This window comes from Camelus bactrianus, chromosome 7 (assembly GCF_048773025.1).
Source record: "Camelus bactrianus isolate YW-2024 breed Bactrian camel chromosome 7, ASM4877302v1, whole genome shotgun sequence".
NCBI classification, from domain to species: domain Eukaryota; kingdom Metazoa; phylum Chordata; class Mammalia; order Artiodactyla; family Camelidae; genus Camelus; species Camelus bactrianus.
Window position 1 is genome coordinate 30,196,174 of NC_133545.1, and position 22,785 is coordinate 30,218,958.

Below are 22,785 nucleotides of genomic sequence, written 5' to 3' on the forward strand. Positions count from 1 at the left end.
GATCTGTGCTCCTTCCCCCAAGATCACCTGGTCAGAGGGTGCCTCTGATTTGGTTCCACAGACAAGCGAAGTTACTGGTTGGGATTACAACTTGGGCACTGCAGATATGAATGCAGTCTGCCAAGATCTGTGTGCTGGTTGTTGCAAGTCCCTCCCTGCTTGTCTGTCTCAGTCAGATTCCCAGTGGGTGGGCCCCACAGATTCCCCTGCAGGTTCCCCCGTGGTGGGAGATCAAAAGTAGGGTCTCCTACAAAGCAACCCACAATGCTGAAGGAGATTGGTCGCCCCCCCTGTTTCTCTGTTCCCACTGAAGGAACCAGCAGCTCAGGGAAGACTTCTCTGCATAGTGTTGCACTGTCCTAGAGGAGGATCGGTGTGGTCAACGTGTAGCCGCTTCTCTCACCTTCTGATGGAGTCTGTCTTAATCTCTGAGGGGCAGGGAGTATTTCAGCCTCACCCTCGTGCTCTAGGAATTGCTTAGTTTTGTCTTGTTCCTGAATAGATGTGAATTATTCTTCTCGTGAGAGGGAGTAAACTCAGGAATGACCTTGCTGCCATCTTGGTGACATCACTCTGATGCTTATATTTTAAAAATTCTTAACACAAGGGCGGAGTTGGGGCTCAGGAGATGGTGGCTGTTGCCATATTTTGGTGTTTCTTTCTCCTAACCTTGTCCTCCTGTGCCATCAGGAAACATTTCATTAATTCGAAGTGGACCTCAGAAATCATAGCTACCACAGAGTAAGTCTGTGAGAATATCCTTAGATTCAGGATTCAGGGCTTAGAATTAGGAGTAACCTGGTGATTAAGATCTCTAAGACAATCAAATGTAAAATCAAAGAAACATTTTATAGCATGGGTCTTTCCAGGAAAAATTCAAATTTGGACTCATGGCACACAGGACTCTTTCCACCCTTGGTACCTGACCCAGACTTATCATTATACCTCCACATGTTGCTTTGTTCTTCAGCCATATGGTTCACTAGTGATCCTCACAGTGACCAGGTTCTCCTTTCTTATATCCTTTCTTTACCAACTACTCCTTCAATCTCCATTTGTCTGGATAATTTGAACTGATTCTTCAAAATTCACTTCAGATTTCTTCTCTAAAATGCTTTCCCTGAGGATACTCTGTGTGGATTAGGTGCCTATTCTCTGCATTTTCATAGTAACACCTATATCATGTGAATAAAATTGATCTTATCCTAGCATTTTCACATGCTACATTTTCATTATTCCTTGTCTTGTTTTTCTCATCCTCTGTACTCTCTAGGAGCTCTAAGTTGAAAGAAAGAGGGAAAAAACAGTAAGCAAATAATCGTATTATTATGTAGAAAGGGCAGTGGTATACATAGGGGTGTAGATGTGCTGTTCTTTTCCAGAAGTATGTCAAGTAGACTTAGAAGAGAATGGCCAGTGGTATATTTAGCCAAGTAAGGTAGCATTAGCAAAGAACAGAGATGGGAAACAGATGAGGTGAGCAGAAAATGAGAGGCAGATGAGGATAAAAGGTGACACCAGAGAAGTAGGCAATAGGCAAATCTCAGAAAGGCTGGGACTCCTTGTTAAGTTAATTTCAAATCCTTGGAAGGCTTAAATGTGGGGGCTTGGGTAACATCGTTAGATTTGACTTTAATATCAGTCTGTCAACTATGTAGAAGAAAAAGCCTAGAAGGATGGTGGCGGGGGTGGGGGAAGTCAGAAGGCTATTTCTATAGTGCAGTGAGAGATCATGAGGCCCTATATTAGAACATGTTAGAGCTGACGTATCTGTGAGACCACCACGTGGAGATGCTGGTGACAGCTAGATATCCAAGTTTGCCTTAAGGAGGAATAATCTAGATTGGAGGAAGAGATTTAAGGATTGTCAGCCTGTGGGTGGTACTTAAAAACTTGGATGAGAAAGAGAGCTCCTGGAGAACATAAATACAGTGAGAAGGATAGTGAACCAAGGGTGGGCTTGAAGAGATCACCAACATTTAAGGGACACAAGATTGTAAAGTGAAAGATAACTAGGGTGGTGCCACTGAAGGAGTTGGTTTAAAGGAGGAAATGACCCACACACTCAAAGGTAGCAGCAGAGTCTAGTAAAATAAGGACTGATAAATATCTATTGAATTTGGCAGTCAAGCACTCGAAGAAAATAGCAACAAAAGGAATTTTGGTAGGATGGTGGGCAAGAACCATTCTACTTTGAATTTTAAGTTAACAAGAAGTGGAGAGATTGAACTCCTGGGGTGTTTGGGATGGTTGGGCAGAAAGATAATAGGGCAAAGGCATAGAGAGTCATAAAATGAAAACTCTTCAGTTGATCTGCCTCAGGGGGTCTAGATTGGATTTAAAAGGAAGAATGCATTTGATGAGCGAGATAATGGAATTTAAGATTTCGGAAATGAAGTGTTTAGAGGATAACAGGGCCTAGGCAATGGCCTAGAGAATAGGTGAAGAGAAGGCTAAGTTCAGATTTATGATTTTGAGAGTAAAATACTCAATTACAATCGTTGATTTATTTTTTTCTTAGATTTCTGTCACCTGTTGCTGTGGATATTTTTAGGTGCATATGCATTCATGGCACTTGGTATTCTTTTTTCCCTTTAACATTCTATCTTGAATTTTATATGGTTTAATATTAACATTGCTACTGTTGCTTTCCTTTTGGCCCTTATTTGTGGTACAACTTTTCATTTAATTTTCCACTTCCTCTATTTTATTTTAATGTGTCCCTTAAAGACACACTATTACAATACCTTTTAAAAATCCAATTTGAACAATAAATGAGTATGTTAACTCATTTATATTCATACAATTACTTTACCACTAGGATTTAGGAGTTATCTTTCTCATGTTTTTTAATTACGATGCTTTCTGTTTATTTACCATTTTTGTTTTAGCCTTCTTTGGACAGGTTAAGTTTCTCTCTCTCTTGTTACTCCTAATTTAAGACACATAGTTACATTTTTTCTGTAACTATATCATTGTTTAGCAATATCTATGTCATACCCGTAAGTAAAACTCTACCTGAGTACCTGGGTAAGATCTTATCTCCCTCTTGTTTTCATCTATCTTCCTAAATTGGTATTTTTAGAATATATATATTCTTATTATTTAAACTATAAATATTTTTACTGTTACTCATTCTTATATTTTGCATTGATTTCATAGTTTTACTTAATTCTGATTCGTATACTTCCTGAAAGAGTGTTTTCCAAAGGTCAAAAACTTCTGAGTTTTTATACCTAAGAAAAATTTTATTTCATGCACAAACTTAAAGGATATTTCATTGGTTGTAAGTGTCTAGGTTGAAAATTCTTCACCTTTAACACGTCAAATATTATCCTATTATCTTCTTGAACCCAGCATTCTTGAAAAGCTTGATTGTTGGTCTTTTGTAGACCTTCACTTTTAATCTCTCAAACCTTACAAATGCTTTCCTTTGTTCTCGAATCTCATACTTTCCATACCTGCTATCTCCATTTTTATTTTAGTCAAAAAACATTACGTTCTTTAAAAAAATTATATCTTTCTTTGTATTTCATCATCTTCATATATCACTTTGAAGAATGCTTAATGCTTATTCTGCTGATTCATAATTGTTTTGTCTATTCTGTTAATTCTGTTTCCTCTGATATAAAATGTTGTGTTTGTTATCTTTCTTAAAATAGCAACTGGATTCAAAGGTGATTAATTATGAAGACTCCTAGAAGCAGTGAAGCAAAGTTTTGGGTTAGATTTTAGATCTTAAAATCAATTTAGGATAATGAAAGAGACAGTGTCTCCAATTAATTAAGGGAAAAGATACTCATGGAGGAGTCATGGAGAAATGAGGGATAGAGGTGTTAAAGGCAAAAGCAGAGTCTCCAAGGAGGATGAACTTTCACATGTAGTAAACAAGGATTTTCTTCCAGAATAGGAGAAACCTGAGCATATTTATAGGCAAGAGGGAAAAATTAGAGATGCAAAAGACTGGGTCATTTATGATGTAAACTTCTAGAAAGAGAAAAGGACAAATAGCATGCATAATTTTACTGAAACTACCAGAATTACTCCAAAGTAAAGCATTTCTCATGAATTGTGTTTAGCAGCCTTCTTCCATCAGGCTTTCTTCGTATCTGTTCAGTACAAATTTGTTGTCCATTTAATGGTAGAATATGAATGAGAAAAATATCATGAAGTTAAAATTTGAGTTTGGTAACAATCAATAATATACATAAAAACTTTCAGACAGTAGACTAACCAAAAGAAACAAAACATATATATTTATTATCCCAGATCCTTTAAAGATCTCTCAATGTGCATGTAATAACATCAAAGTGCAGAACAGGGCCTAGGGCTGCACTCTGGAATATGGTAACCAATAGTCACATGTTGGTTTTTTTTTATATTTAATTTTAAATTAATTCAAATTCAAAGCAATCTTTAAAAATTGAATGAAATTTAAAATTCAGTACCTCAGTAATATTAGCCACATCTTGAGTGCTCATAGCCATATGCGTTTAGTTGCTACTGTATTGGAAGTGCAGGTATAAGACATTCTTTCTGTTGCAGAAATTTTAGTTGGATGCTACTAGTCTAGAGGATTATTCTCTGTAAGTTCCTTGCCTACTATTTATCTTCATCTCAAAAACCTCTCTTGCTCTTGCTAACTCTTCCGTTCCCATTGGCCCCTCACTCTTTCTCAAACACTCTAAACTTGTTTCTACCTTGAGGTCTGTATTTTGTTTTGCTTTCTTTCAAAGGACTACCCTTTCTTCATGTTACTCATATCTCTGTTCAAATATCAGTAATTCCTTCCTTGACCATTTTTTATAGTAACACTCATTCTCATCAAGCTGTATCCCCCAACCTACTTTAATTTCTTGAGACCAATGTTTGTTATTAAGTTGTTTAATTGTCAGTTTCTTCAATAGTTTGGGCTCAATGAGGGCAGACTTTGTGCTCCAGTACTAAAACAAGGTCTTGCAATAAAAATTGCTCAATAAGTATTTATTAAATTATCATTTGAATAGTGTTCGGTTTTTTTGGCATATTGCCTTTGGGAGTATATCTTAGTAGAATTCTGTGAACAATTGATTCTCTAAGGTCCTCAGAAATCTTGCTTAGACAATAACATTAATAGAAACAAAATACTTTTGTGAATCTCCCAGAGTTTACTCCTGGTCGTTTCTGCATATGTCATGGGAAAATCAGAGTACTACAATTACGTAAATTCAACATCCCCACTATCTTTGCTCTTGTCATATTTTAAAATTTCACTAAAGAGAACATAATGGGTGAGAAGAGAGCTAGAGTTAGAGAGAAAGAGAGATCAAGAAGGGCATGATATTCACAAAATATAAGCTTTAAAATCTCCTCCAGCTGTAGTACAGACAGAAAGGAAAGCTGTTTTAGAAAGGAGTTGAGAAAGGTAGTAAATAGCTGATTTAAGTTAGGGCTATAGAGTCAGATGTCCAGAATTTCAATTCTACCTTTGTCACGTATTAGTTATATAATCTGTAACAAGTTATTGAACTTTTTCTTTCAGTTTCCTCCTCTGTACAGTGGAGATACTGATAGTATCCACTTTGTATGGTTTTCATAAAGATAAATGAGCTGATGTATGCAAAGTATGTGGAATAGCTCCTTTAACAACTCCTGCATTATATGTTTGTTACTATTTAAGGTATCTGTGATTATTATTGTTGTGTTACTATTTAAGGTAGCTGTGATTACTATTGTTGTTCATCATATTGTTGTTGTTATTATTATTAGTGATCAGTAAGGAAATTTGGATAATACATTTCAATGTAGTTTTTATTTGTGTGGACTAATTGGCTAAAGTTTGACTACTGATACTTGAATATCCACTTGTAAGATGCTTTCAAAATATTTTAAAAGGAAAATAAAGTTTGTAGGAAGTCATCTTTATACATTAAGCATATGAGCTCTGACTTGAAGTAGTCATGATAACCACTCTATTTATGTAGATACTGATTTCTGAGGGACTAGCCCAGGGTGATTTGCCCAGCCATCACCTGCCATCTGGTAGAAGCAAATGCAAGGAAAAGCGACACAGATCAAAGAATGTCAGGATTACTTTAAGTTCTAAAATATTCTGGATTTTGATACACATGTAACCTTAATTTAAATATTCTAAAAAAATTTTTAAAGATTGCTAAAAATTTTCTCACTGAATTCAGACTGAAACACATTTTATCTTTATGCACAATATTCTAAATATATTATATTTTGCTAGATGGAGGACGTTATTGAGGATATAATCAGTATGGAATCAAGTTTTAAAGAGAAAGGAGCAGACTCTCCTCTGCTAATGCAAAGAACAGTAAGTGTTTCCAGACCTGAGGAGACTGAATGAGATTGAATTAGTTAATTTCAATGAGATTGAAAAAAAAAAAAGCATCTGATGATTAAAAAAAAAGAAATGTCATTTGATTAGTAAATGGCGTTTTCTTCTGCACTTTTGAAACAAGAACAATGTAGATAAATATTAGAAAATATTTATTGATGCAGAAAAAAGATATATAATTTTATTGAGGAAGATAATTGGGCTTATACCATTTTATCTATCTATCTATCTACCTATCTGTCTACCTAGTCTCTATAAACATTCATCTAATTATATATCTAATCTGCTATACCATTTTCTATGAGTGATGAGTGATTAATCTTCAGATTTCTTATTTGAAGCACAATATATCATTATATTCTCATAAATCCAAGGCTAAATTTAAACTATTTTACCGTAACTAATAGCTATCAGATTCAGAAGCTCTATACCTTAAAAAGGAAAGAAAAAGCTTATAACAACAAAAATATAACTTTATTTCTGAGCAAATACCCAAAGGTTAAAGATGAACCGAAAAAAATGTAGAACTGGCCTCACCCTACTTTAAGGCATGTAGGCAGACTTCTATGTTGAAATCACAAATTCCTGGAATAATATGCAATGAAGAGATAGTATCTTATCTCCTATTTTGTTGCTGTTGCCTTCTCATTGTTCATACATTAATCTCTATAAATGAATCTGTAAATAGCGTGCAAGCTCTTTCTATACATTTTGAAGCATTGTTGTTGGTTTGTTTGTTTATAGTTTGAGTTTCTAGAAAACATGAGAAAAATATGAAAGATTGTAATTTGTTACTTTAAACATTTCATTTTAAAAAAGTGAATTCTGACAATATGGCATAATGTAGATACTGTTCATCAGTAAGTCAGTGGGCTTAGTTGTGTTAATATTAATGATGGACATTTTAAATCTCAGACTTTAAGAAAAAAATTGGAGCAAGTATCCTTTTCTTTACTAATTCCCAAATAGATGATGTAAAGGAGAATTATCTCTTTCCTCCTTTTCTCTGGTACAAAGGACCTCCACTTTATAACATCACTAATATTAGTATAATCTGACAAAAATCAAATGAGGTTAAAAATCTAGTTTTTTATTGGAGGCTTTTTTTTTTTTTTTTTTTAGAATGGAGTGACAATTCTTTCTACCTCTTCTCTCTTCAGATTTCAAGCAGCATAGTTACAGGAAATCTGACTAATTCTCTACATAAATATGTTATTAATGCTAATTTTTCCCTGTCTGATACCACAGCATGAGGTTACTATTTTCTTAAATAGTAGTCAACTTCTGGGTTTGAGGAAATGATATTAATTTCTTGTAATCTTCTCTTCCTTGTATGTGGTACTTACTTCATTGAAATTGTGTGCTGAAACATTCTGTTTGTCAAATTATCTTACTTGTTTTGTAGAGGCTGCATAGATGGCTTAGTCAGTGCAAACTGGGGACAATGAATATTGGAAATTTGGTTTTGATACACAGAATGTACTTTTTAAAAGATCAATACTACTGGCCTATCTGTACTTATATTAAGACGTATCTGCTGTTGGCCAGTCAACAATCATTGACAAATCTGGATCTACATATAACCCAAGCAGTTCAATTAGCCAAATACTTATTTAATACTATTATATGCAAAGCATAATACATGCTCTGTAGGGAATTAAAAATTGAGTGAGACACAATTCACATGTCGAGAGACTACATGGCAGTGAGGCAGTGCAGTGAGGCACACCTGAGAGGCAGAGAGGGAAAGAATATGGATCTTGTTGTTAAACCTAAGCTCTAATTTAGATATTGTGCAAGTAACTTAACCTCTCCTAACTGTGTTTTCTTCTTCTGAATTATGAGACTAATTAAAAATATTTATTGCCAAGGCTATTCTTATACTAAGTCTTAGTATCCTGCATGTATTTACATATTTCAAATGCTAGTCAGAGAGTTGCCCTGGATTTTAAGTAAAAGCCATGCTAAACTGAGATATTTTTGAAATGCATTAGTAAAAGATGATGTTTGAAACATAGTTATGAAGGAAAGTTAAGATTTTAAGAGGTAGACATGAAGGCAGCAAAGGAGCAAGTTAAGAGAACTACTTAGACAAGGCAAGAAGGGAGAAAAAAGAGAATGTGTAAGAATAGCTAATAAACAGAGATAGGAAATTCTGAAGGATTTTTTTATAGTTCATGTGGATAAAACTAAAGACATGTTAGATTCAGAGGAATGCTTTGAGTAAGCATATTAGCCAGTGAACTTTCAGTTGTAGACGATAGAATTTGGCTCCTGCGGGGCTTAAGTATGAAAAGAATTAGTTGATGCATGTCATCCATAAATTCCTAAGTAATATTGTATGTGGACATCCCTCCATAACTGCTTTTGTTTTTTTTTCTGCACTGACTTTATTCTCAGCCATTGAGCAGACACTATGATAACCTATTCCTAGCTATGTACAGTTTTTCCTTGCTAACCCAGTCTTTTTTTTTTAGACATCCACTCCTTCACAAGAAAAGGGAAGTTTCTGATGAATTTAAGCCAACTCTAGTGGCCCCATTTCCCTTGCCAGAGATTGTTTTCAGAATAAGCTTGTGTTGCAATTCTGGCATGTTGAGCAGGTTACTGGAGTCTTCTAGGAATGTTCTTTAAAGTCTTTAAAGGAGACTCAAGGAAAAGAAGGTTTTGCCTCTCTATGATGTTGTAAGACAATATAACTTATATAGCGATTTTATTGCCCAGAAGGTAAATAAACTGAGGAAAAACAAAAGAAACAAAGAGAGAGGAAAATCCAAGAGGAATGCAAAGAAATGCTGCTTACATGCCCCTGGAGAATTCTTTACCTATGGATTTCACACATTATGTAAGATTTTTTTTCCTTTATTTTATAAGCTTATTCTGTCAGGATTTTCTGATTGTCATAACCAAAATGCATCATGATGAATACATTCAGTCGGCTTAAAAATTTAAGAGAAAGAGAGCTTCCTTTTCCCTTTAGTTCCAGTTAAATCCCAGCGGTGATTATTTTTGGAGCAATTTTTGTCATATATCTATCCCTCAGCCAATTTTCTGGGTCTTGGGCCCACCCTAGAGCTGTGGATTGAGTAGCTACACACAACAAATTACCTAGATTAACAATGAGAACCAGGAGAACAGGAATTGTCACAAATAAATGTAAATGAATTCTAGAGAGGTTAAACCAACAGATGCCCATTATGGTAAGCTTCAAAGTGAGGATATTCATCAATAATAATAGTTTTTATTAATTTTTCACTACTGTATCACAGGCACTTTTCTAAATATTTTATGTCTAGTTCTCTAGTTCTCACAGAAATTGCAAATCTCAGGAGAAATCTATTGATTGTGCTATTAGTCACTTTGGGATTACTTCGATGTGACTTAAGCAGGAAACCTTGGATGTCACTTAGCTAAGATTAATCCCAGGACCACTGCATAGAGGCTTAATGAAAAGTCATGTTCTAACTTCTGTTGGTCGAAAACTTGGAAGCGACTGAGGGGAAGCTTGGACCACTTGTGGTGGTCCTTCAGATTTATCCAGGTTGAATGGAATAAATCAAGGTTTTCACAGATCAATTCAGCCCAGGCATTTCTGACCCAGAAATGAATATTGAGTGATTAGTAACTAGACTCAGAATAATTAAGCATAAGTTACCTCTCAATTTCTATTTGATCAAGAGTTAGCCACCTGTAATTAGTTCTTACTGTCACAGCTATGTAAACTGGACTGGAAAGAGCCAACATGCAAGAAGAATTCAGCCAAATCAACTGTGCTTTCATCAACACCTTAACATCTCAGTTTCTCAGTCTCCATAATGTCAGTGGTATTTTCTCCTGCCCATCCAACCATCCTTTCACGTGATGATATCCTAAATCTTGTTGTTACGTATTTTTCTATCCCATAACATTTTGATTTCATATTTTTGACCTCTACATTATATTTTTCAGTGCAACTACTCTAGTGTTCTTACTTCACCAATTATTCAAGCTTGTGGAGACTCCACATTAATTGACTCTATCACCGTTTTCAATAGCTATTATTTCCCACTCATGACATTTTGAAAATTTCCTCCTTAACCTATTCTTGGTCAAGCACTATATCCATTTCTCTTGCAAACACTCTTAACATGTCCTCGATTTTCTTCATTTTACTCCCCTAAAAAAACTCCAACCTTGATTAAACTTCTTTTCATCATACTTTACAGCTTCACCTGAGAAGCTGAATGGATAAAATTTCACCACATTGCTTCCGGCACTCACATCCAATACATCGCCAAAGTTTCATAGGGGCTTTCATCCCTACCAGACAATACCGCAGCTGTTCTTTGGTATAAAAAAATTCCAATTAATTGAGATATAATTATACCTCCTCTTCTCTCCTCAAATTTCCATGATTCCCCATCCATTCTCCATTTTTCAGCTGATTTCTCTTTCACAACATATTTCAGAGAGGGAAATATATGCAATCAAGTTAAGATTTACTCATTAGCTCTGTATCACAAATTCTACCAAACCATCTGTATCTGTTTTGATTTTCTCTGCCATCTCTTTTATTAGAATATAGTAATTGTCCCAGTTCATACTCTAAAGCCAGCCCAACTACCTGTGTCTTAGATACCATTAATTCTTACCTTCCCAAGCATTTTCCCTTTCTAAATAGCAACTGCTCCGATATCATCAGTCTATTCTGATGTATTGAATTATAAATATCAGCATTAAACTTGTCTTTACTAAGATTTCTTAAAAATAAAACCAAATAAAACACTCCCTTAAAATATACTTCCTCTCTGGATATTTCACCATTTCATGACTCCCCTGCCCACCAGAAAACTCTGCTTCCATTTTCACCCTGCTCCCATTTCCTCACTTCCTGTTCTCCACTCTCCAATACAGCTGTTGCCCTCACAATTAAAAGAGCTCCTAAAACCACCCAATACAGAAACCAATAGTAAATTCTCCCCTCTGACCAGACTTGGTATCTCAGTGGCGTTTGCCATGGTTGACCACTCCCTCATTCTTAAAGGACTATCTGGGATTCTGTGGCACCATTTTTTTTTCCCACCGCCTTGCTGTTTCTTCCTCCTCTAATATACATCTAAATGCTAAAGTCCCAAAGCTCAGACTTCAGCCCTCTTTACTCATATATCCATATGTTCTATAGGTAATCTCAACCCTTCTCTCTCCCCTGAACGCTACATGCTAGGCTTGTGTATTCTACTGCTACCTTGATACCTTTTGTGCTCCTAACAAACATATCAAACTTAATATGACTGAAAAGAAGTTTTTGTCCCCCTCCCCACCCAAACCTGCATTTAGTTCATCTAGAACTACCCCTGTTCAAAGGAAAAAAAGTGATCTTTTCTTCTCTCTCTTACTTCTGCATCTCCACATCTATCAGTATGCCCTTCTAATCAGCATCCATGATTTCCTGAATCTCACGGCTTCTTATCAGCTCCTCTACTCTTTTCTAGGCTATTGTCATCTCTCACTTGAACTTCAGAAACAGACTCCACCCTAATTTCTCTGCTACTTCTTGCCCCCTTACAGCTATTGTTCACACAGCAGCCAGAATGATCTTCACAAAGCAAAATTTAGATCCTGTTTCTTCTTGCTTAACATTCTATTAACTTCCTGAAATCCTCAGAATATAATCCAGACACGTCACCATAGTCAGCACTTCCCTTTAACTTTAGCTCTGGCCTTGATAGCCTTCTTCCTGCTCCTTGAACACTGACACGCATATTATCGTTTTAGGACTATTGAACTTTCTTTTTTGGGCTTGGAATGATTTTGTCCCAGATCTTTGCATGACTGTCTTTTTATGCTTCAGATTTTTAGTCAACATCAACTTGTCAGAGAGGCCTTTCACAATCACCCTAGCTGAAAGGCCCCATCCCATCACTCCCTAAATCAATATCTTATTTAATTAATTCCCTCTGACACTTAGGATTAGAGTTACAAAGATTATCTTGTTTACTATTTTATTCACTTATTTATTGTGTGCTCCCAAGCCCTAGAATATAAACTCCTTGAAGCTGGAGATTTTGTCTGTCTTACTCACTGCTGTGTCCCTGAAGCCTACAATAGTGACCTGTTCGTTATTTTGTTCTCAGCACCCAGCACAATGCCTGTCATATCATAGGATCTCAATAAATGTATATGAAATAAGTACTTCAAAATTCACACATAGTATTTGAAAAATTGTTCCCATTATACATTACTGTTTAGGAACTTTTTAACAGCAAAAAACAGCAGCAATAAGGATAACAACAATAATAATAGCTAATAATAACCAATGCCTTGGTTACTTGCAATGTGACAAGGATTGTGCAAAACACTTTTCACGAAAAATTTGATCATCACAACAAACATATGAGGTAGAGACTATTATTGCCTATTATCATTTTACAAATGAGGTAAGAGGCTTAAAGTTCAGTAACTCACTCAAGTTCATATAGTTAGTGAATGGCAAGGTAAGGGTTTGCATCCAATTCTCTATGACAGCAAATGCAAAAATCCTACCCACTCTGCTGTGTCAGCAGCTTCCAAAGGAAGCTGTTTTTGAGAACTGTGGAATCTTAGGATTTGAAAAGACCTCAGCCTGATCTGATCCTCTGCCACATTCCACCCAAATGATTGTTTAGCCTCTGAGTTTAGATCTATCTCCCTTTAATTTCCACCTTTTGGGCTTATATTCACCTCTTCCTTTCAGAGATGTGGTTGTGCATAGTCACTCATTTCTTTTATCATATATATATTTTTTTCAATCAGATATCTGTAAGTGCTGGTGGCATTTGGCAATTTCAGTAAATCGTTATATTTCAAGACTATTTCAGAGACGAGGACTGAGTAAATATTAACAACCCTCTGTGCTTGTTTGGAACTTGAAAGGACAGCATAATACCAACAAGCAAGCGTTTGTCAATCACAGTCTAGACCAGATTAGTCTTAAAGTCCAAGGAAGAACCAAAGTTCACCTTAGAAGTTTCTGCACAGCTCTCCCAGTTATTGTTTGCAGGTTTAAGGAAAAGAAAATGATGAAGGAGAAAGAGAAAACCATTGCTATTGTGAAGGTTATAGACACTTCAAAGTTAAAACTGGTGAGCAAGTGCATTTTGGAATTCTTTCAATGCTTGGAGATGAAACCACCTTAAATACTGAATTTAAACTTTATAAACTAATAGTCAATAAAATAAAGTATGTAGAAATTGAGCTTTGAAAAGCATAGTATATAATCTGCTGTGTTGACAAGCTTGTTTACTTACAAGATAGTTTTTAGTGCTCTGGTTACAGTAAAAATACTTTTATAGTCTATTTAGTGCATAAAATTACTAAAAATAATGTTTTATTGTGACCTTCTTATCAAAAAGTGAGGGTTCCACTAATTATTTTGGCAGTGTTTACATTAAATTACTGTTTTTATTAATTTAGTACTAATAGTTCATATGTATATAAAGTATATGATGCAAAAGCATTTATGTTACCATTCTCTGTTTTGTATTTTACCTTTTCTATTTGAGTTTTAAGCCAGCTGGCCAAGGACAGGAATCTCCCACTCCCGCCCAACAGATTATTTTTATTCACTTATAATAGAACAAAATAAAAAAACTCAGTGGGACTTCTCTTTTCAATGTTTATCATTCAAACCTCATAGCCCTGCTTTAGCAAATAAAATAAAGTTAGAGGGAGATCAATTGTGTGTGTCTTAAAACTGGAAAAATCTAGTTTACTATGTTTAAATGAATAATTACACAAAAGGAAAGAAAATAATCTTTTAAATGCCAGGTTTTTTTTTTTATGTATGCTTACATTGTGTGATATATGCTCTCCTACAGTGCTCATTCTTTATGATTGAAGTTTATCTTCTTTCTATGCCTACAGTTATTCTATCTAATAGTCTCATGCTCACTTTTGCCATTTTGGGTTTACAATAAATGTCTTCAGAGAAAAGCAGAGTAGAGAATCCAAACAACTCAAAATTTCTCCTCAGTTTCCCATGAAACTCACATTAAATATTTGATATAGATATATAGATACACACATGTAACAGTTTAAAAGTATTTTTTCTTTTAGTATTTAAACTGAAAAATTATCTGGAAATATAATATGTAAATATATATACATATAAGATTTTCTTTCCTTTTTTTGTACTTATAATGAGATTATTTGGGAGATATCACACACATACCACATACACACATATACAAACATATATATAATATATAATGCACTTATGCATATTATATATTGTATATATACAAACACACACATATATATGTATCTTCAGAAAGTTCTTAGGGTTTTACATAAATAATCAATTTTCAGAAACAAGAAGAGTATATACTAGGTAACCGCTCTCTTGCTGAGTGAATATAAATGAAGACGGACAAAGGATAAAAAAATTAAATTATTAAATTTGTGGTCAACTTTACTAGTACTATGGTGTTTGGGTGAAGAAAAAATTAAATCAGGATGTGATAAGGGAGAGTTGGAAATGGTTTGGACCTTAAGTCGAGCCTTAGAGAATAAGTTAGATTTTAATACTTAAAGAAGAGGCAAGGACATTTGAGGTGCAGAAAACAGCAGTGGGAAAGAATAAAACTTAGAAAAACATACTCCAATGGCTTTCAACTTTTTTGAGTATTCAAAACACTTCTTACCATTAAAATTGTTAAGGCAAGGATCCTTCAACAATAAGGTAGTTAAGAATCCACTCTTTGTGTTAGACAGACCTAGACCTTTTAATCCCAAGCCTTCTATTTATCAGACCTGTATGATCTTGAGATAATTACTTATTTTTTCAGAGTTTTAATTATTTTGTATTTAAAATTGGAACTTGCCTTATAGAGTTGTTAAAACGATTACTTGAGATACTGTTGTTTGTCATTAGTATGAAACATGCTTAGCTTAATATCTGGCATGGAATAAATACTCAACTATCTATGACATTGCATATATGTATTATGATAATGCTTATATTTCATCATCTTTTAAAAATATTCTGCATATATGGATTCGTGTGTTCTGTGTGGCAACATTCTTTCCTCCTTTCTCCTCCCTCTGTGATTTTGGTATCACATCCAAAAGATCATCACCAAACCCAACACCAATATTATATTTTCTTCTGGGGTGTTATAGCTTTAACTTTTATGTTTAAGTCTTTGATCCATTTTGAATAACTCTTGTATATGATGTAAGATAAGAGTCTGCTTGTGGCTGTCTAGTTTTTCCAAGATCATTTATTGAAAAAGCTGTCTTTCCCCCATTGAATGGTCTTGACTCTCTTGTCAAAAATCATTTGATGATATATTTGAGGAATAATTTCTTTGCTCTCTATTCCACTCTGTATGTCTGTCTTTATGTCAGTACCACATTGTTTTGATGACTGTTGCTCTGCAGTAAGTTTTGAAATATGGAAATGTGAGTCCTCCAATTTTGTTCTTTTTCAATATTGTTTTTGCTATTCAGGGTCCCTTGAGATTCCATATGAATTTTAGTATGGGTTTTTCTATTTCTGCAAAAACCACAGTTAGGATTTTAATAGGGACTGAATTGCATCTGTAGATTGCTCTGGGTAGTATTGTCATCTTAACAATATTAAGTTTTCTCATCAAAAACATAGTATGTCATTTCATTTATTTATGTCTTCTTTAATTTCTTTAAGCAATATATTTTTTTAGTTTTAAGTGTCTAAGTCTTTTCCTCCTTGTGTAAATTTATTCCTAAGTAATTTATTCTTTTTTTTTTTAACATTTTTTTACTGATTTATAATCATTTTACAATGTTGTGTCAAATTCCAGTGTTCAGCACAATTTTTCAGTCATTCATGGACATATACACACTCATTGTCACATTTTTTTCTCTGTGAGTTATCATAACATTTTGTGTATATTTCCCTGTGCTATACAGTGTAGTCTTGTTTATCTATTCTACAATTTTGAAATCCCAGTCTATCCCTTCCCACCCTCCACGCCCCTGGTAACCACAAGTCTGTATTCTCTGTCTGTGAGTCTATTTCTGTCCTGTATTTACGCTTTGTTTTTGTTTGTTTGTTTTTGTTTTTGTTTTTTAGATTCCACCTATGAGCGATCTCATATGATATTTTTCTTTCTCTTTCTGGCTTACTTCACTTAGAATGACATTCTCCAGGAGCATCCATGTTGCTGCAAATGGCATTATGTTGTCGGTTTTTATGGCTGAGTAGTATTCCATTGTATAAATATACCGCCTCTTCTTTATCCAGTCACCTGTTGATGGACATTTAGGCTGTTTCCATGTCTTGGCTATTGTAAATAGTGCTGCTATGAACATTGGGGTGCAGGTGTCATCCTGAAGTAGATTTCCTTCTGGATACAAGTCCAGGAGTGGGATTCCTGGGTCATATGGTAAGTCTATTCCTAGTCTTTTGAGGAATCTCCACACTGTTTTCCATAGTGGCTGCACCAAACTGCATTCCCACCAGCAGTGTAGGAGGGTTCCCCTTTCTCCACAGCCTCTCCAGCATTTGTCATTTGTGGATTTTTGAATGACAGCCATTCTGACTGGTGTGAGGTGATACCTCATTGTAGTTTTGATTTGCATTTCTCTGATAATTAGTGATACTGAGCATTTTTTCATGTGCTTTTTGGTCATTTGTATGTCTTCCTTGGAGAATTGCTTGTTTAGGTCTTCTGCCCATTTTTGGATTGGGTTGTTTATTTTTTTCTTATTGAGTCGTATGAGCTGCTTATATATTCTGGAGATCAAGCCTTTGTCGGTTTCACTTGCAAAAATTTTCTCCCATTCCGTAGGTTTTCTTCTTGTTTTATTTCTGGTTTCCTTTGCTGTGCAGAAGCTTGTAAGTTTCATTAGGTCCCATTTGTTTATTCTTGCTTTTATTTCTTCTAGGAGAAAATTTTTGAAATGTATGTCAGATAATGTTTTGCCTATGTTTTCCTCTAGGAGGTTTATTGTATCTTGTCTTATGTTTAAGTCTTTAATCCATTTTGAGTTGATTTTTGTATATGGTGTAAGGGAGTGTTCTAGCTTCATTGTTTTACATGCTGCTGTCCAGTTTTCCCAACACCATTTGCTGAAGAGACTGTCTTTATTCCATTGTATATTCTTGCCTCCTTTGTCAAAGATGAGTTGACCAAAAGTTTGTGGGTTCATTTCTGGGCTCTCTATCCTGTTCCATTGGTCTATATGTCTGTTTTGGTACCAATACCATGCTGTCTTAATGACTGTAGCTCTATAGTATTGTCTGAAGTCTGGGAGAGTTATTCCTCCAGCCTCTTTCTTTCTCTTCAGTAATGCTTTGGCAATTCTAGGTCTTTGATGGTTCCATATAAATTTTATTATGATTTGTTCTAGTTCTGTGAAATATGTCCTGGGTAATTGGATAGGGATTGCATTAAATCTGTAGATTGCCTTGGGCAGTGTGACCATTTTAACAATATTGATTCTTCCAATCCAAGAGCATGGAATATCTTTCCATTTTTTAAAGTCTTCTTTAATTTCCTTCATCAATGGTTTATAGTTTTCTGTGTATAATTCTTTCACCTCCTTGGTTAGATTTATTCCCAGATATTTTATTACTTTGGGTGCTATTTTAAAGGGGATTGTTTCTTTACTTTCTTCTTCTGTTGATTTATCGTTAGTGTAAAGAAATTCAACTGATTTTTGAACGTTAATTTTGTAACCTGCTACCTTGCTGAATTCTTCAATCAGCTCTAGTAGCTTTTGTGTGGACCTTTTAGGGTTTTCTATATATAGTAACATGTCATCAGCATATAATGACACTTTTACCTCTTCTTTTCCAATTTGGATCCCTTTTATTTCTCTCTCTTGCCTGACTGCTGTGGCTAGGACTTCCAAGTCTATGTTGAATAGGAGTGGTGATAGTGGGCATCCTTGTCTTGTCCCAGATTTTAGTGGGAAGCTTTTGAGTTTTTCACCATTGAGTACTATGTTGGCTGTAGGTTTGTCATATATAGCTTTTATTATGTTGAGATATATTCCCTCTATACCCACTTTGGCGAGAGTTTTTATCATAAATGGCTGTTGAATTTTATCAAATGCTTTTTCTGCATCGATTGAGATGATCATGTGGTTTTTGTCCTTTCTCTTGTTGATGTGATGTATTACGTTGATTGATTTGCATATGTTGAACCAGCCTTGTGTCCCTGGGATGAACCCCACTTGGTCATGATGTATAATCTTTTTTATGTGTTGTTGGATTCTATTTGCTAAAATTTTGGTGAGGATTTTGGCGTCTATGTTCAGTAAGTAATTTATTCTTTTTGATGTTATTGCAAATAGAATTGGTTTCTTAATATCCTTTACAGATTGTTTATTGTTAGTGTGTAAAGATGTAACTAGCTTTTGCATGTTGATTTTGCATCCTGCAACTTTGCTGAATTAATTTATTAGCTCACATATCTCTCTGTGTTTGTGTGTGTGTGTGTGTGTGTGTGTGTGTGTGTGTGAAATCTCATGGTTTTCTAAATGTAAGATCTTGTCATCTGTAAACAAAAATCGTTTTACTTATTCTTTTCCAATTTGGATGACTTTGTTTCTTTTCCGCGCCTAATTGCTCTGGTTAGGACTTCTAATACTATATTAAATAGAAGTGGCAAAAGCAGGTATACTGGTCTTGTTTATTCCTGATCCTTGGGGAAAAAAACTGATAAATCTCAACTTGTACTGTAGTCGTATCCTCCTTTCATTTAAAATATCATTTGTTTAATCTTTATTCTTCTTAATCAGGCTTATGGGAAGCATGTCAAGTTTGTTAACCTAAAAAAGAAAATAAAACTTTTGTATTTTGCTTTGTTTTGTTTTTCACTGATTTATGATCTCTAATTATTACCTGTTTTACTTGCTTTGGGTTTATTTGGTTATTTTTCTAACTTCTTAAAAAAATACTTAGTTTATCAAATTTCAAAATTTTATCTATTTTTCTCATTCTTAAGTGTATAAATTTCCTTCAAAGCATTACTTTACCATGTCTCAGAAGTTTCTTCAAGTGTGTTTTCGGTACCTTTTATTTATTTTTAAATTCCAGTATGATTTTATCTTTACTCTTGGGTCATTTAAAAATTTCCAAATATTTAGGAAATCAAGGACTCTTAAATGTTTGGAGTTTTTTGTTTTTTGTATTTTGGGTTTTTGTTGGGTACACAATCAATATTTATATAAGTTCCACATGTACTTAGGAAAACTGTGCATTCTCTAATGTTTAGATGTAGAACTATATATGTCTATTAGGCCAAAATATTCTTTTGTTGTTCAAATCTATAACATTGCTTATTATTTTTGTCTATATGACTCTTCAAAAACAAGGGAGAAATGTGTTGAAATCTCCCATTACATTGATGGATTTATTAATTTCTCCTTGTGCTTGAAAACATTTTATTTCACATATTTTGAGGTTAATTTATTCAGTATATGCATGTTCATAATTGCTGTGCCTTTTTGGAGAATTGAATTCCTTATTATTAAATGGTAACTCTCTCTATCCTTAATAATTTTTCTAATTGTAAAGCCTATTTTCTCTGATATTAATATAGCTACATGAGCTTTCCTACGGTTAGAATTTGCTGGATATATCTTGGCTAATCCTTTAACTTTAAACCTTTGTGGCCTTTTACTACGAAGCTGTGTCTCTTGTAAGCTACATAAATCTAAATATTATATTTTTACTCAAACTGTCAAACTTTTAGCTGAGGAGTTTGACCTATTTACACTGATTGTATTATTGATATATTTTTCACCTGTTTCTCTCATCTTATTTTATTGTTTAAGTGTTAAGTATTTTAATGTTTTTCTTTAGTACTTTTTTTTTTTACCACTTTCATGTCCATTGGTTTCCTCACTACTACAACCCAATCATACTGATATTACCTAGACTTTAATACTGAGTTATATGGTTTATATTTCATTTTATCTTTGATCTTGGTTCTCTCTTCTTTTTTAGACAACAACTATTTTATCAAGATAGTTGATGGGTTTTGTTCATATCATATTTGTATTTATTTATATCATATTTACTTCACCTGAAACTGTTTTCAATGTTAGTCTTTGTGGGTAAATATTCTTAAGCATTTTATACCTCTAAGAATATTTTTATCATGGCCTCATATGTGGATGATATTTGGGCTGGATATAAAACTCTTCATTTTAAGTTCTTTTTTTTAAACATTTTTTATTGATTTATAATCATTTTACAATGTTGTGTCAAATTCCAGTGTAGAGCACAATTTTTCAGTTATACATGAACATATATATATATATTCATTGTCACATTTTTTTCTCTGTGAGTATTTTAAGTTCTTTTCTTTAAACATTTAAAAATACTGATTCACTTTCTTCTTTCATCCATTTGTCACTGAAAAATTTTATGTTAATCAGATTCTTGTTCCTTTGGACATAATCTTCTCTCTCTCTTTTTTTTAGGCTTTTATATTTTTCTCCTTGTCATTGTATATTCTTAAATTTCACTGTAATGTGTCTGAATGTAGGTTTTTCCTATCTTTTTCTTTGGATAGTCTATAGATCCTTTCATTTTTTTTTCTTTTTTGTTTGTTTGTTTCTTTTTTGTGGGGTGTCCCTTTCATTTTTAAATCAAAATAAAATAATGCTAAAATAAAATGAGATTTTAGAAGAAGACTTTGACATGTTATTTAGTGTTAATTCTAAGAAATGCATCTCCATTCTTTTTTTTTCATTATTTCTTAAAATATTTTCTTTCTTCCAATTTCGTTTCTCTCTCTCTCTAAGACTCCTAATACTTATCTATATTTTAGTTCTAATAATTCTACCCTCCATACTGATTAGATTTTCTTTCATATGTTTTATTTCTTGATCCTTTTCTTCATCCTCCTGAGAGATTACTTTAATTTAGATTTATAATTCACCAATAATTTTATTTCTTTCTCAGTGTACCCATTATTCTATTTTCCATTTTATAGTTTTCTTTTATTCAGCTATTATATTTTCATGTCTTCTATTTCTGCTTGATTATTTTGGCCATTTTTATGCTTACTCGTTTTTATTTTATATCATAAATTATTACAAATACTTTACTTTATTTCTTTTGGAATGTATATTAGGCTAATTTTAAAAACTTGTTTTCATGTGATCTTTTTATTTGTAAAATTTTTGCTTTTGCTATTTCTAACACTGTGTGTGATTTAATATTTAAAATAGTCATTTTCTTCTAATATTTTGACATTGTGACCTGTGAGCACGTTTTCTTTAGGGAATATTGGCTACTATGAAAAATAGTGTCTATGTGAGAAGGTCAGTTCCCTATTCATTTCAGTCTCTATGATCTTAGTAGAGGAGATGTGAATAAAATCTGGGGTAAGAATCTTGGACACCAGGAACCACTGTCAATCACCTCTCCCCTCAAAGCCACTTCTCAGATCAGGAGTTCATTTTTTTCTACTGGAATGAAGAATTGTCTTGAGCAGTATGTTCTACTTTGTTAAAAATAGTTTATATTAGATGTCTTTAAAATTTGTGAGTTTGTTTCTAATAATAATATGTTTCCTTATTGCTATGTTAATGATTTTGTTTTACTGAAAAGTAATCTGTTTTTTAACAAGAATAATAAACTTTTCTTTATAAAATATTTCTCCGGTTGCCTACTACCCTATGAAATAAACATAAGACTTAGACCGTAGTACCTAAGTAACTTATACTTTTGACAACAGTAGATATAATTTAGCTTTTAAGTCTTTTCTAATGTGTATGCAATCTTTAAATTTTCACTAACATTGTCCTCATATCTTTTAATGGAGAAAAATCTCTTTAGAGTACATGAAATGTAACATACTTTGAAACTGAAACCAATTGTCTAATGATATTCAAAAAGTGATTAGCCATTTACATGAAATAGAGTAGTACCTACAGCATAAAATTAAATAGGATATTAATCATTGTGCTTTAGGGCATAAATTAGACAATAACCAAGGTCAGGAGAAGATGTACCATACCTACAGTTAAGTAGGATTAGATTCATTATCAGAATTTCAGCCCAATTTCTAAGGAAAAATGCATTGGATACAGTCTGACCAGGTAATATGGACTCAGGGAAATGCTGTATTTAAGAATCTATCACTTTATTGTTGCAGTGTGTATGTAATATGGCTTCTTTTCTTCTTAAACATTTCTGTTATTTGACACTGCTGCATTGAAATCCATCTGAATTCAAGCTCTTCAGAGAAAAGTACCCTTACCATAGTTTCTTCCCTCTTCCTTCTCCCTCACTCCCTGTCTTTTTGTCTAGCATGTCCATTATGTTTCTCAAAGGCACAGCAGAAATGTACAATTCAGGTTGGTGATGCCTCAGCTTATAACTAACAGGGTTTTCAGGAAAAGATCTTGGAGACTTTAATTTTACAAATATAGCTAAATGACTCAGATGTTAAGGAGATATCTGCTTTTAGAATTTCTTC

At 33.8% G+C, this 22,785-nt stretch overlaps 1 protein-coding gene across 3 annotated transcripts in view; it reads left to right on the forward strand.

Annotated features, from left to right (window-relative positions):
- The window catches only part of TFEC (transcription factor EC), a 338,168-nt gene that overhangs the window by 296,667 nt on the left and 18,716 nt on the right, over nucleotides 1-22,785 (forward strand). The window contains exon 1 of one of the 3 annotated variants that reach the window (XM_074367179.1): nucleotides 13,295-13,443. The exons of the other annotated variants lie outside the window; for them this stretch is intronic. Coding sequence (XP_074223280.1) covers nucleotides 13,378-13,443 — 66 coding nt within the window. The 5' untranslated portion in view covers nucleotides 13,295-13,377. Of the gene's footprint in view, nucleotides 1-13,294; nucleotides 13,444-22,785 lie in introns of those variants that run through there. 3 annotated transcript variants of the gene reach the window in all.